We start from the raw sequence: 16,195 nt of genomic DNA on the forward strand, positions 1-16,195 counted from the left end.
GCCGTCTCAGACACTGCATGCAAGTAAGAATGAGTTCATTTATTAGCAGTAAATTCTAAAAACCAGCAAATAGCATCACCTGGGTATATAATGCATTCAACTTCTGCTCCAGATACAACGCACGAGGATTTGAGAATTTAGAGAAAACTTGTAAATGGGCTATTAGCTGCCTGTAAAACAAAACAAAACAATTGTTTTTTAAAATGACCAGAAGAGACGATCCTGCATTATCATAAACAAATGGGGAACTTTTATTAAAATTAACAAGAAAGAAAAAAACAAACAAACAACACAAGAGGATCCCAAGTCTACAGGCCTCCATTTCAGAGACACAGCAAGAGGTATCTTCTTCCCTCTCCTAAGCAGCTCCTTCCAGATGTCACTTCACTGCACAGAGAAGGCCATTTCCTCAGTTGCACTAGATGGGCTCGGCTTTTGATGAGAAAGGAATAAAAACAGTCAGCATGCAGCTTACTTCTCTCTGCCAGCCCAGCCTGGAACACCAAACAGGTGAATTTACCTCTTTATTTACTTGCCCTTAACTGGTGCCTATTTCACTCCTATCAACACGAAGGGCTGCATTTAGCCACAGACTGTGCTGGACCTTATGCTGAGCTGCAAGCACAGATGGGAGTCAGTTCCTCTAGAAGTGACTGTCACCCCACATCTACCCCACCTCCACTTTGTGGGAGAGGAGAGAGGTGACCAGGATAAGGAAGGTGTGAGATCTCCTCTACCATATATGTTGTGGGACTGGCAGAGGCTGTCCTCATCCAACTGCTCCCCCTGGTAGTTTACACTAAGCTCTCCAGACACTCAACTGGGCCATCCTCCTCCACGGCTGGGCTCAGCCAAAGGACGAGTACGACACCCTCCAGCAGCAAGCCCATGCTGAGGCTGGGGCAGGCATGGGTCCTCCCGCTGCCTCAGCCAGACCTCGCAGGCTGCAGCCCCACAAGAGCTCTCCTACCGCGGCACAGGCCTGGCTGCATGAACTGTCCAGGGCGAAGATGAAGGGAGGTCACTCCAGAACTCATTAACACGTCTCCAGTAAATCTTTTATGCCTTTGTTCCTGCTACCATGAACTGTTTCCACTTAAGTACATGGACATTTTGAGATACGGGGAAGCGGGGGCGGGGGGGCGGAATCCTTCGACTGTCACTGTGTTTTAATTGCTGCTAATTTACAGATACAAGCCAGAATCTGGGAACAAAATGAAACACCTATAAGACACCTGGGATTAAATAACAATGCAGGTTACATATCAAATACTCATCGTGTTCCAACATGTAAGGTGACATTTTGAAGTTGTTTGTCATTACAAGGGCCATCCTTTGCAGAAAAAAGTGGCAAAATACAAATCTTTGTGATGTATTTGTAATGGACATTTGACAGAGATCATCAGGGTAAAAAGACTCTGATTACAGAAATTGTGGAGAATTCATACAAAGAGTCACTTTCTCCATGTATTCAGCACTGCAAACAATTACATTACAACAGCGTCTAGCTTCAGTCTAAAACACCACCAAATAAAAATCTTCGTCCCTAAGACGACAACTAGGACCAAGATTTATAACAGGTAGGCAATGGCAGAATCCCAGTATTAAAACAGGTAAACGAATAGTCTCATTTTTCAAAGTGTTTGGCAATGCCTATGGTTTTAAAAGACCAACAGATAAACACAGAGAAGCCTGGGGAATGCAGGTATAATGGCCTCCAAAAATTTCAGAATGGCTTCAGAATACCATATAATTTTTGCTTTAAAGTAACACAAACCACAGACTGTCAGCAGGTAATGAGATAATGATAAAGCCTGGACAGGGTCTTTGGATGTTTAGTACTGTGCAGACAGAGCTTCTGACTCTAAAGCGCTTATAATCCATTGAAAAACTGTGAAGTGTGAGCAAAAGAAGAAAAAGGAATATATATATAAAAACATAGCTTTGCTCTCAATATGAGCTGCTGAATCTGCATTTCCATGAAAGCATTAGCAAAGGAAAACTAAAAATACTTACTTAGCAGCAGCTCTTCTTGTTTTCTTTTTTGGTAGTCCTACAGTAATCGGTTCCCCTTCTTCCTTTTCTTCTTCCTCCTCCTCCTCCATAGCAACATCATTCACCTCTTCGCTGGGTATTTCTTTTGCTGCTACTGTACCACTAGTTTTCTTTCTAAGATCCTGAGATGGAGCCACTAATGAATCTGCTGGGTAGTACTCATTTCTGTGTGTTTTTTTTTTTGTTTTGTTTTGTTTTAAAAAAAAAAAAAGAGGAAGGAATGAATTAAGAAGCATAGCATTTTTCAGGGTTTCAGGACAAGAACAACTAAAAACTCCAAAATCCATCATTCTCATTATTAATGGCACTGTGTCTTGGGACACTATATGGCTAAAAATGCCCAAAGAAGTGTACTTCAGCAAGTATATGCTTCTTTGCCTGCAAGTTGCAGAGATATAAGGCAGTGACCAATTACAGTAAAGGGGACTGGAGGTACCTGGTGGGGAGGAGAAAAGAGGCGTGAATCACTGAATTACTAAAGGTCTGTAAAGATGTTATGTGGAGGGCATGAGGGGTTGTGTTGGCTCGAGTGGGCAGATGAACAATAAGTATGGCAGTGTCAGAGTAAGTGAGGAAACTAACCTACTACAGTGTGGTACAAATTCTTCCAGAAAGGCAAGCAAAACATAGGTTTTCTAATCATAGAAAAGAAATATCAGAAACCTTCCCCTACCATGAGATCACATCTACCCCATGTGCATCATACTATCTGATACGTGGACACATGCAAGCACACCACTGCTCTCCCTCCAGAGGCAGGAAATTGAATCAGCCTCTAAGAAAACCAGTATTTTCCCCGTCTTGTGGGACAATATTATGGTCTTCTGCGATTCCAAATTAAAACGTATTTTCATTTTTAAAAAACAGAACTTTATTTCCACTGAAATCACTCCCTAATGGAGTAACAAGGCTGTGACAGTGGCAAGTCAATAAACGAGAAACTAAGCAGCAGAAACGTACTGCCAGTTTCATTTCAGCCTGCTTTTTGTGCTATGTTTCTAACAATCCACATTTCAATCAAAAGGTTATCTTAGCTGAAAACAGATATCTCATCAGCCACGCATTCAGGAAATAAAGTCTATAATGGGACAGCCATAGACTTAAAGCTCAACAACACATTAAAAGCAACGCGTCCTCTCTAACTGAAGAATAGATCTTACTTACCTAACAAATCTCAAAAGAAGTGGGGAAAGTTCCCTTGACCTAGGCTCCACTCTGTCTGGAAACTTATCCAGTGCTTTCCACAGTAGAAAACGGAAGTTTGTGTGGTCCAGCCGCTCGCTGCAATCTGTTCTAGTCCTCAGCTGCTCCAGGAAGACAGTCCCCACGTCTCCTTCTGGCATCTTCTCGCTTTCTGTTTCAGCAATGCTTTCCTCCTGTTCATCTAGTTCATTTTGCAGCTCCATTTCTACAGAACAGATGAAGAAAATCTCTTCAGGTTACTTCCTAATTGCCAGTAGCAAGGTATCAGTCTTGCATTACAAAAGTAATACTTTTAGTGACATGTACCTGTTTAGACAACTGTATTTAACACTGACCTGAAAGACCCACATTGCTTAGAAAGTATTCTAGGATACCTTACAGGCCTGACATGTCTCAATCTCAGTTCTCTTGAATAACGCTTAAGTCCACAAATGGCTGTGGGCTCACGGCTCTATCGTGAAATCATAGATTCCATACAGCCATAGGTAAACGTCAAGAGCACACTCAAGAAAGACACTGTTTGCATGAACTCCACTGAATCTATGGAGCAGAAAAATGGTCAGCCCCATTACACAGGTTTTGTCATTGTTCCTGATCAGTCTGGGCAGAGACAGCCTTAAGCAGGGATGAAACTGCTGCATGGCTTCCCACAACCTGCAACTCCCTCCTGTAATGCAGGGGCCTCTTCTATCTACTTCTTGGTGTTTAGGACAGAAGACGACACAGTTTTCTCCCAAGCCTCTCCATTCCTGCACTGGACATGACGCTGGTAGTCAAGGGCCCTGGTTCCTAATTCCCCCATCACACGTAAATTTGAGGCACACAAAAACTCAGTCGTGTCATTCACAATTAGCTGGGTTACTGTCATAACAACGTTTAGGAGCCGTGACTTACCAGCATAGGTAGCAGCCCTCTCCAAATGTTCATATAAGACCTTCCAAAACTGTTTATTATCCATTTCCTTTGCATGAGAACTAACACAGAATAAGACAGCAAGAAATTAAAAGGGAAAAAAAAAAAAAAAAAAAAAAAAAAAAAGCCATGCGTCACTAAGCAAGTTAACAACTAACACAATCAGAGGCTTCAATCACTGCTTTAATGTGGGTGTCCGAAGACAGGACATCTGCATGATACAGCTGTAGCACTTCCTTGCCTTTACTCGTGGATCCCAAATGTCAATTGTTATTAAAATAATCTGGTTGTATCTCATGACTTCAAATGAACTCAAACTGAGTAAAAATGTTCTCAAGCTTTTTTGACTTCTGTACAGTAATATCATTTAGAACCAAAGGAAGAATTAGCATGGACAAATCTTTTGAAGAGTTGGTTTAATATTTTTTTATTAATTCACTAGTTTGAAGGGGAAAATCCCATCCATTTTAATCATACAACAGACGGGAAAAAACAATAAGATAAAGTCATGCTGAAAGCAGACACCAATTTTGGTATCTAGCTCAGCTGTCACCATGGTAAGTCTTCCCTGCTCTTCAGCAGGATTTAAAGGTTTTCCAGTAAGGACAGAGAAGTCAGAGACAGGGAAACCAAGAGGGACTTCTTGCTCCTTTAAGCATTTGTGAAACACTAATCAAATCCTGCTACCTTTGACTCAAAACTCTGATGCTATTTGACTATATTTGTTGCAAGTTCTCTTTAATAGTAAGAAAAATCAGAAACTAAGTTAAAAAGTAAGAGTCTACAGAGGTTGCAATTTATTTGAGATCAAATTTGTTTCAGAAGATTTCACATGAAGGTTCTCACGTACAGTTCTCTCCAAATTAGGCATTTTTACCTCAGCTTTTGTTCACAGAACAATGGAAGGAATGTTCTGTGAGACAACCACAGATTGCAGCATACAACTGCATATACTCACGTTATGAGTTCAATTACAGGATCCCAGAGAGGGCTGAAGTTAATATAAAGCATTCCCAGTAAATACCGAAGAGGCACCTAGAATGACATATAATACCATCTTGTTGAGATGTAAAAAACAATAGTTAAAGACCAACCAACCTCCTCTAACCTTTCTTCCTCTCAAAGAGGAAACTTTGGTCGAAGAAGTTCTCAGAAGTACTACAAGTAATGAAGCGAGTCACACACATCATCATTACTTGTCTCATAGCTGCATGAGGAAATCTAAAGCCCTTTTACTGTAAGCTGCACTGAGATCTAGTCACCACACCTACATACCACAAATGTGCAAAAACCTGTTCACCACAGCAGATGATCTGGATTGCCTGCCTCCCTCTCAAACTTCAGGGGTGCCATAGCAGAATTAGGGACCTCAGAAAGAGAAAGTCTGCCCTAAGGAGTCTTCATTGCATTAGGCCCAGAAGCATGTCCTCTGGACTGGCTCCTTGCTGACCTACATGCAGTAGGACTGACCTACAACCCTTCCTCACAGGAGCTTACAAGTCAAGGTAAAAAAATTATACAAGTATAGCAACAGCCACAAAAATAATAAAAAAGCCCTTCCCATCAAATCCATGATCATTTAAGTAGTAAAATTGTGACCCTTCCAACATCTAGAAAGTGAAGTTCCCTTTAGCTCAGCAGCAGTGGAGTCACAGGCATACAAGATTTTCACCCTGCAGTAAGATCCAGAAGCCAGGCTCTCCAATGGCCAATGGGAGTCCTACCAATGTTCAACCATACTGAGAGTATGGCAAGGTCATGATTTTAAATTTGTTCATGACTCACTTCTCCCCAGAATCATTTGCCTTTCTTTCCATGATACCAAAACCTGATTAATCTTGTGGGCCATTTATCTAGATACCACTGTTGTTCTACTAAATATTCAAGAAAACACAATAGTCCTAAGGACAATGTGAGCTGTGATCCCTACTAACAAGTAAGTTTTCTAAAACCTAATCTGGGAGATTATTAATTTTTTGATGAACTCTTCTTGAAAACTCTGCAATCCACGTGACAGAATAAGAACATTCTCTTGGAATAAAGGAATGTGACAACTCCTTTTTGATCATAACTACTTACCTCCTGCAAAGATCCACTTGGTATTGCAGACTGCACTACATCACATCTTAGTTTCCTCAAATGGAGAAGTTTCTCTCTGTAATCATTCACTGTCGCTGGCACAAGTTCTGCTTGGAGCAATATGGCAAATATGGGCTGGAGTTCCCCTGCGCCATCACCCTGAACAAGCAAGTGACATGCATTTTGTTAAGAGTATCCTTTTCTCATGGAAAGGCATTTCTACAGAGTCCCAGCCATTCTGGATCACAGAACAAAGTCAAGGGATTTACTCTGGTTTCCACCACTTTGGGATCAAAACTCACACATTTGAAAACATCAGGAGGCAGGGGGACAAAGATAAGACTGGAATGTGAAAGCACAAAAGCAGAGGACAGTCTCTGCCAGACACATGTTTTGGTTCTGCAAAGTGGAAAACAGTTCACACACAACATCAAACACAGATGGCTTTGAAATGCTAAATGAAAAGTTTTAGCCCTACCTCAATCTGTGTAGAAGGTGGATTCTCAAAATGGTTTAGAAGTCGAACAGTCAATAGCCGGACCTATCCAAAGTGGAAACACATGTCAGAAGCATGCAGCAGAATGCAGGCTACGTATGCAGACAAATACACACCTACACAGGGTGAATGTTTTGCACAGGAGGCTGATTTCACTAGGTTCCTCCTAGAGTTGAGAAACGGATGAGGTCCTGTAGTCTAGCAAGCAATTCAGAATGAATACCTTAGGATCGTGCTCTCGTTCACCTCTAGAGAAGAGGCAAGCCTCTCAGGGCTAAAAGTTAACCTCTGTTAACCTATGCCCCACGGCAGCCTCTTAGAAATGGACGCAGTCCTAAACAGATACTATGGAAGTAATAGCATTACACAGTCTCATGTTTCTCCTTTCAGCCTTTGTCATTTAACTCAGTTTACTTAAATTACATCATTAAAATACAAATTATCTTGCACATGCTCAAAAAAGCAGATTACCTTGGAAACACCAGTGGAAATATTAGGATGCAACTTCTCAAACAAGTCCATTAGGTTCCCTTGGGAAAGGGGTTCCTGGCAGCCACACAATGCCAACCTCGTGTAATAGAGATCAGCCAACAGCAAGGCAGAGGGGTCTGAAGGGAAAGTGCTACAACGGAGTGTTTTTATTAGCATACAGGGAGCACTGCAACAATGTAGATATTTGAAAATAAGGCAGTAGTGACAATAACGGTATTAAGAGAAAATTCCACATGACTTCAGACTCTGCTGGCACCAGCAGGCCTGTGAAGTTATACTTCACCAGCACGCTGGCTTGCAGCCTCAAAGCCCAGTTACCTATGACGGTCCAAGAGGCATGAGACTCCTCCTTTGTACTAATCAGGCCTGTCAAGCTGGGGCTAGCACACTGGACCCACACACACACAGCTGCAGAAAACAGATCTGCATAGGTCAGACAAGGGCTGTTGCTATTGCCCATGTGTCCAGTCACTGATCAACTTCAACAGAAAAGAAATCTGGGCTGAGGTGAGACACCAGGAATCCTGCCTGCCCACAGGGAAACATCCTTCTACTACCTAACATCCCTTGCACCAAGTGAGTTTCACACCCCCCACCCAAAGCTGGCAGAAAAGCACTAGACTGAAGCTTGCTGCCAAGACTTCCTGCTTGATCTGGGCAAGCTGTTCAATCTCCATCATGACTCAGACATGGACACCATGATTTCCGAACTGAACAGGATGTTTTGAAGCTCAAGCCACCAAAGACTTGGAGATGCTCCAGCCCAACAGTGATGGGCGATGATAAATTCATCAGGATTTGCTGGAGAGACATCAACAGCCTCCCTCAATCCCTCCAGCCTCTCAGTTACGTGTGCTAATTATAAGAGAGTTACAATAAATAAAATGGTGGAGCAAGCACACACATGGGTATGTAAAGACATGGTGGAATCCCAACACTGCCAACAGACTGCAGAAGTTCAGGCTTTTGACACAACTCAGAATGCGCTATTCCTGTCTCTTCTATCATTATAATGTAACACAGTTACTAAGCATAGTGCTCCTAGGCAAAAACTACAACGAACGTATTTGCCACACTACCCTGCAGCTGTCTAAGAAAGCTTCAGTTTGCAGAGAAAATGTCACTGAACAGGTACTACATCTACCCGGTTCTCCAAACAAACAGTGCCTACAACATTGCTACTTTACATAACCACAATACTGAAGCAACACGCTGGCATAACAGAACAGGCAACACACAGAGAGGCATTTAACAAGCCCCTACATAAAGGCAAAGTCAACTCTCTGCTGTAGCAAGGAGAACCACAAAGGATCACAGAACAGGCAGAGTTTACTTACGTCACCAAGCTCTTGACACGCTCCACAGGTAACAAATGGAGTATTTCAGAAGACTCCGCCAAACTAAGAAGAGTACTTACAGCTTGGCAGGCCACAAACAGGCTTCCTGGAGCAGAGAGAGAACAAGAACAGCCTGTATATTTACTCAGCTCTCAATGACTTGTGTTTGCCCATCCTGAAATGGCTGGAGTCACAGAAATAGGGAAACATACGGATCTCAGAACTGGCATGTGTATTTTCTAACCATTATCATAATCCATGAAGGAAATACTCCTCTGGCTATCAAAGTAAGTGCCTACTCCAGCAAGCCAGCATTGAAAGCTTTGAGCTGCTCCCAGTTTGCATCTGTTGCCATCACAGCCACGTACACAGAGAGCAGAGATCTGGAGGTAAGCGCTGTTGCAGGAGTCTCAGACAGCTCTATGCTAGAAATGGCGCTCAGAAATGAAGAAATACTGCTCAAATTGATATGACTGCAGCAAAATAGAAGCAAAAATATATACTGATGCTACCACACAGGTGCCTATAAACTTTGCCACTTCAGCAATGCACTACTGTATAAAATCTTCAAAGCAGTCCCACGTACTTAAAGACTGAACATTTGTTAATGAATGGATGGTGGGTTTGCTGAATTTTGTTACAACAATCGTGTCTCCTTCCTAAACCTCTCAGCCTCCTTTAGGGATGGAGGGTTTCCCAGGAGCACGGGAGAGCCAAAGCCCTTCTAGGCAAGAAAGGGGAAGGGCAACTCCTTTCCCCTGCCACTCCTAAGTTAGCAAGTAGGTTGTTAAAAAGAAAAAAAAAAAAAAAAATTTCTCTCTCCTTCGTCTCTTCCTAAGTGGAAGAAACACTGTTCCTAAACCAGGCAAACTGAAGAAAGTTCTTAAAGGATATAATTTTCTTACATGCTGCCAGCTGCCATGGAAAAGAAGGGGAAAGTGAGCATTCATTTCCCATTTATTCCTTTGAAAATGCCCCTCTATTCCAAGTTGCTTAATTCCCCCAGTGTGTGCCGAATCCTGCTCACCATTAACCTCCGTAAGGAGCTCCTCAAAGAGAGGAGAAGAAACAGCAAGTAATGGCAGAAGAAACAGCAAGTAATGGCAGAATGAAGCTTTCTGCATCTATAGCATAAGGGCACGCGTTCCCAAACTGTACTCTGCATACCATTTGGTAGTAGTACATCTGTGCTGGACAAAGCGACTCCTACCTCACTGTGGACATGCCTATATGGTCAACAGGGCAAGCACTTCCATACAGGCAGTTACCCCTGAAGAGCTGCCAGGGTTAACTTGCTGTTGCTCTGTCTCAGTTCGCAAGCCTGCTTCCCTGCACTCCACAGCAACTGTAGAAAAACACCCAGTTCTGGGACTCACGCTTTGCTTCAGGCTACAGAGGCCAGGCAGGTCAAATAGGGAGCACAGGGCTGGGGTGTGCCTTGCACAAGCAGTGAGAGGAGACTTGAGCCCTAGTAGAAGGTGAAGGAATTGTAGAGGTCATGGAGCTGGAAAGAATGCCAGAAGATGAAGAAAGTGTCCAGGAACCCTAGTTTGCGAGGAGTGTGAGGAAAATCAAGCAAAGAATGTAGGATGGGGCAACAGGAGGCAGGAGTGTAGGACTGAGGTTGCATCTGTTTTCTTTTCTCTTATGGGCAAAGGAAGAAATAGCAATGTGCCTCTTGCACACACACAGAGCTGGTGCAGAGCTGCTACTACTGCCATCAAAAATGAGACCCAAGAAAAGAAAGTTTGTGTATTACTTTTTTAGAATAAGTACATTGCCACTAAAACAATCATGACAGCATGCAAACCCTGCAAACAGGATAGAAGAAAGGGGTAAATCAAAAGGGACCATGCTTGCCAAAGACTTAGAGAAGAAAAGCAACAGAGCCAATTGGCAGATACATTTAGGAATGTTAATAAAGGGATTATAAAAGGAAAAGGCCAGACTCCAGACAAGCTCTTTCAAACCAAGGAATGATGAACACTGAACCCAGGGCATTCCAATACTTGCTTACATTTGGCACATGGTCAAATACTTGCAGTCCCTCCCCCGAGTAACAACTGCCCTGCCCAATGAAAACTAAGTTAAAATGTTTCTTTTCTGTCCGGAGAAGGAAGACAACCCATGACCACCCATGCCTGGAGGAAAGATGCAGCTTTTTAGAATTGGTGCTGTCACTTAGGTCAGCGATGGTAATGTCCCAAACTTTGCACGATAGGTTTGGAATAGTCTAATTGGAGCTTGTGAGTCAATAGTCTCTTCTTCACTTGACTGCTTCAGCCTGGATCTGGTTTAGATTGATTTCCATCCTCTTTTTTCTCACTTTCTTCTTTTCCTTCCCAGTTATCTCTGTCCTCCACTTTGCAGAACATCTGCTGCCCCATTATTATTATCAGCAAATGCAGAATCATTTCCTGAAGAGTGTTTCCCCCCAAGCTTTGCTTTTCTAGTTTTACTTGAGCTGGTCAATAAATTTTGATACAATGCTACAGCTATTCATTTTCATGCTTTGTGTCATGAGAAAAACTGCTTTATTTTTTTATATATATCAACAAAAAGCAAATAAACAGGAAATAACCATAACTGACCTTTGCAGAGGCTTCCTTTGTCAATGGCTGTGAAGAGAGAGTCTATAAAACTTGTCACACGGGGCAGAATGTTTTCTTTGTCCATTGGTCTGTCAAAAATAAATGGGTATACTTTTATCTCTATGTTACACTGATAGCTACACATATATGAAAGCTTCCTTTCACATCTATCTTGTATTAAATTACAGATAGCTCACCCCAAGTTTGAAACCAGCAGCAAACCATTTTTGCTATTTCCAATTCACAACTTAAGTCATAGCATTCATTGCACCTTCTTTCCAACTGTTCCTTCCATACAAGAATATCATAATTACTGAAAAAAACCTCACCGTCTAGAGAGGACAGCGCTTAAAACACAGAAACTGAAATGTGTTGAGCGCATCTCTATGTACTAGAGTACTAAATTTAGAGAGTAGGCAATCAAGAAACTGATATTCTCTTCCTGACTTTACTGTTGACTCATGGTGTTTCCACAGCATTTTTTCACCTTCTAACCCAAACTAGGGTTAGTAATTATTGTCCTTCCCTTAGTAAAATGATTTCTGACAGATAGTGAACTAGACAGTACTACAGAAATACACGACAACAGTACCTTAGAATATCCCTTACCTAATATGTGGCAGTACAACCAAGGCAACCCAAGGCTGTGAAAGGTCAGTGATGTCTTCCTTCTCTGGTAAATGGATTAAAGACAGTACATGATCCAACACTGGTAATTCTGCCTTTCCTCCTTGTCTTTTACTTGTTTGTTGCCTTGTATTAGAGCTAAAAATAAAACCAAACCTTTTAGTAACCCACCACTGCATATCAGAGATTGTTCCTTTTCCTCACATGATACTCAAAATGATGTTTGCTACTTCTAGCAAAAAGGACTTGGACAACCCGAGAGACTATTTTCTTTTTATGTCCTCCACAGCACAAAATATCATCTAGTTGTGCTGAGGAGCACAAAACATGGCCTGCAAGAAATGTCAGGTCTTTATTTCAAGTTCAAATAATATTTCTAGAAGGAAAGACACTAGTTCTTAGTTGGACACCCTCACAACTAGGACATATAGCCTCTAGGAGCACCTGAGAGTCATCTCTGGGATTACTGTTAATAAACCATGATCACACTGACATAGATAGACTAATGGATGACAGAAAACAACCAGTGAGGTAAAAATTTGGGGACTTAACAGGAATCACAAGCTGAGCCCAAATCAACAAGCCTATGTGCAGGCAGAAAAGGTTAACACTATACTGGAACATATGAACAGGAGTACTTCACACCCCATGGACAGCAAACTTTCCATTCCACCCAGTGCTTGCAAGACCACAGTTAGAAGGCTGCATAGGCTCCACCCTTCAAGAAATACAGAAGCTAACAAAAAGATAGCATCCAGAATCATTAGAGGTTTAAGAAACAAAATTTATGAGATAAACCTCAAGGAATTATAATTGTTGGTCCAGGGAAAGAAGATCCCAGATGTTTCTGATGATCAAAGCCTGTTACTTGTATAAGCTGGATGCAAAGCGTAAGAAATCATCTGCTCTTTATGTTCCCTGAAGATAAGATAAGCAGCAATGGATTTAAACTGCAGTAAAGGAAGTTTACTTCATATACTGAAGATGGGGGGGGGCAAAAAACAAACCCAAAACCCACCTGTGTAACCATAAAGACAGCAAAGTACTGGCACAGACTGCCAGGGCAGCATAGGAATCTCCAGAATTGGAGTATTTAATAAAAATTTGGTCAGACATCTTTCAGGACTGGTTCAGGACTTGCTAATTCCATCCTAGGTAGGAGATGGGGTATGCAACTCTTGAGATGCCTCCCAGCCCTAATTTATACCACTGACATTGCAGGAGCACAAAAAAGTCCCAAGTGGGACCAAGGTCCTCTCAGCTAGGAACTCCATACCACTGAAAACCCAGACAGATCAACAGGCAAACAAAACAAGGGAAGAAAACCAAATTTAGTTCTTTTGACTCAACCTTCTGTTTCCTAAACCCTAATACCTCCACTCTATTAAATAAAAATGGGAAAAACCCACAGAGTGGATTGCTTTTAGGAAAGATAAAACCTTACATAAAAGGCAATACAAGTCACCACTTTGCAGGTGAAAGTTTTGAATTATCTGAGCTAGAGTGATTACAACAATTGTTATCAGGAGACTAGCAACGGTCATTCTGTGCTTGACAGTGGTTACCCCAAATCTTTCCAAAGAGGCTCTGGGGGAAAGCAACCATTTCTTTACAACCAAGCTTTGCAACTAGAAGCAGTCAAGCTGTGCCAGCACAGTGCTGTATCTGGATTAATTACATGCCCTTTGATATGCAGCTGTGCTCTATGGTAAGACTATAGTACTGCTGCCAAGAAAGCTCCTGGACAAGATGCGTGCATACAGGGAAGAAAGATGGAGCATAGGCAGGAGGTTAGTAATGATGAGAACCTGGATTGCAGCACTCACTACAAAGATTAACTGCCCAAGGGTGCAGCTTGCATCTTGGTGTAACAAATCCCCATCATACACCTACTGCAACACTTGCTGGTCTTTTATACCAGTGATAACCTTTCCAGAGGAGTATCTCTTCTCAAATAATCTCAGAAAGAAAAATGGGATCCTACCGTATCACTTGGTTTGCAAATCTGCCAGCAACGTTGCCATTTACTCAACTCTGGCAAATACTGAGGAGCAACTTTTATGTAGCTCTGCACTGCCTTCAGGCCTCCAGCCATGCAGACACATCTAGTGTTCGCTAAACTTGAGAAGCCTCACCTGACAGATGATTCAGTGAAAATGAGAGGGTACTTTTCAAATGCCATTGAACCAATGGTAGGAGGCTCTGCTTTCACCAGAATGAGTTTAGCCAGAATTGCCATTGCCTCATCCTTTGTGAGGGCATCTGTGCCAGAGAAGCAATGCTCAATGTACTCCAGAAAGCACGGAAGAAAATGCTGAAGGGGAGGGGGAAAAAAATAAAAAAATAAAGTCAAGGATTAGTAAGCCTCTTTAACCATGATCAAATCCACAACACCACCCCCCGCCCCCAAGAAAAAACCCAAACCACACAACACCAGCCACAGAGGAATCCAAAACACATGAATGTGCCAGCAAAGCACCAGACTTATCAGTACTGCTGCCCCATGTCACCAGCATGCAGATATCCTCTTACCCCAGCAGGGACGGTGATTTGATGTAAAAACTCACTTTGCCCCAAATCTAGTCTCATCAGGACATTCCAGATCCCTGACTTTACTTTCACCTCCCACTTCATTTAATTAATCTGATTCCTCCCAGATCACAAGTTTCAGGCCTGACCTATCAGACATCCCTTACTCTTCATTTCCACTTACTTTCTCTTCATCCCATCCATAACAAGCCCACCCTTCTAACTCCCAAACATGCTTCTTTTTGTGAGCACAGCTACCTGCCACCTTCTCCAACCCTGAGCACCATTACCAAGCTTCAACACAATGGCATAAATAACCTCTCTCATTCTTACCAGATTGTGCCAGAAGTTTATATAAACATTATGTCAAAACACAAAAATGCTTCCGCATACAAGGCAGGTAAATATACTATGGATTTCCCAGTTCTTCCCTTTGGCAACAAAAATAAACAAAATGCATAAAAGCTTCCACCTACCCTCTCAAATTGCTTCATTGTGAACATTGCTTCAGAGAAGTCCAAAAGAAAGCGCCGTTCAAATCTACTTGCAAATACCTGCAAGATGCAAATGAAAGGTTGACAGGAACACAATAACAAGATATTTCATAGTCAACTCTCCATTATCCATCGGACATTTTTTCTGGTTTATGAAACAACCATGCTTTCAACTCCGAGATGCCCAGCCTGGCACTCTGTTCGTGGCTAGTGGGGCTTGTCAGTTCAGGCACACGCAGCAATACTGTTACCAGTGACAGTTCAGGTAGAGGAAAGCACAGCCCTTTTTAACAAACCCTGAGGGATCCAAGCTGGGTCTGTCCAAAGACAGCTTAGGTATCTACTGTGATGTGGCAAATGTAAGCTGAAAGTTCTAGGACTGCAGCGTAGACACACCAACTGTTAGGAAAAAGCTTAGGCCCAAAAGATCTTTCACCTCAGTATTTTTCTTGTGTAGCAGGTTGCAGAAAGTTCACCACCTCACGGGCAGAGCCAACCTCTGTACTTCTGAATGACCCAGGATCAGTGCTCCTCGATGTTGAGATGTGCAGCACAGAAATACATACCCAGACCTCCCTTTCCCAGACCCTTCAGAAGACAAGGACAGCTTTAAACCTCCTCCAGTTTAAGAGAAGCCCACATAAATATCCTCAAATGTTTGAAGGATCACGTCTCCTGAGCAAAACTGGACTCATGCCACAGGCAGAACCAATCTTACTTCAACACAAGCCAACACTGAAGACCAGATGAATTTTATCTTTTTTAAACAACTGCAACAGCCTTGCTGTCCCACTGCAAACCACGACACATCTTGTTTTTTTCAAATATATTTTAAAATACACAGTACAAGAATGGTCTACACACTGTAAATGCAAAATTATCATGTACTGTAACAGGAAAATTGAAGAATCAGACTCCATAGCAGCATCTTCTATTAATTTTTGCAACACTGTACTTGATAGGAATGTATGCAGCTAATCCTGTCAATGCTTCAGGAGCAATGATAGTACTGAAATATGCCTACCTCTGTACCTTCTAAATTAAAATGCACTTGCCTGAACCTTGTTCACAAAGATAACTCATGCTCACTAAATGCTTGGCAGCTTAGTGAAAAATGTACCTTTTTCACTAAGTCCAACTCACTGACCTGCTTTACAATCTAAACCAGAACACATTCCTTCTCTGTTCTCCCTCCTTTCTCTACAGAGGCTGTACTGTTTGAATCAGAGCCTGTTTTTCATTGCAAAGATGTCCGCCACAGCAGCATCACTACACTGACAGCCTGTGTAAGACTGTCAAGGAGTCCCAAGACAACAGCAGACATTACTTAAGGCATCGGGCAGTTTCTCCCTTATCTGTGCAAAAAGGCTAAATGGAATC

The 16,195-nt window shown here is 42.2% G+C and overlaps 1 protein-coding gene across 4 annotated transcripts in view; it reads right to left on the reverse strand.

Annotated features, from left to right (window-relative positions):
• The window catches only part of UTP20 (UTP20 small subunit processome component), a 65,684-nt gene that overhangs the window by 41,051 nt on the left and 8,438 nt on the right, over positions 1–16,195 (reverse strand). For 3 of the 4 annotated variants that reach the window (XM_082308634.1, XM_082308632.1, XM_082308635.1), the window contains exons 11-23: positions 14,798–14,875; positions 13,928–14,106; positions 11,775–11,930; positions 11,166–11,254; positions 8,575–8,680; positions 7,217–7,367; positions 6,728–6,790; positions 6,250–6,408; positions 5,129–5,205; positions 4,153–4,232; positions 3,220–3,463; positions 2,017–2,220; positions 80–170 (exon numbers count right to left, since the gene is read on the reverse strand). In XM_082308634.1, coding sequence (XP_082164760.1) covers positions 80–170; positions 2,017–2,220; positions 3,220–3,463; positions 4,153–4,232; positions 5,129–5,205; positions 6,250–6,408; positions 6,728–6,790; positions 7,217–7,367; positions 8,575–8,680; positions 11,166–11,254; positions 11,775–11,930; positions 13,928–14,106; positions 14,798–14,875 — 1,677 coding nt within the window. The remainder of the gene's footprint in view (positions 1–79; positions 171–2,016; positions 2,221–3,219; positions 3,464–4,152; positions 4,233–5,128; positions 5,206–6,249; positions 6,409–6,727; positions 6,791–7,216; positions 7,368–8,574; positions 8,681–11,165; positions 11,255–11,774; positions 11,931–13,927; positions 14,107–14,797; positions 14,876–16,195) is intronic. The other variant, XM_082308633.1, reaches the window with a different exon arrangement.

Source organism: Platalea leucorodia (genome assembly GCF_965183815.1).
Source record: "Platalea leucorodia genome assembly, chromosome: 4".
In the NCBI taxonomy this organism is placed as follows: domain Eukaryota; kingdom Metazoa; phylum Chordata; class Aves; order Pelecaniformes; family Threskiornithidae; genus Platalea; species Platalea leucorodia.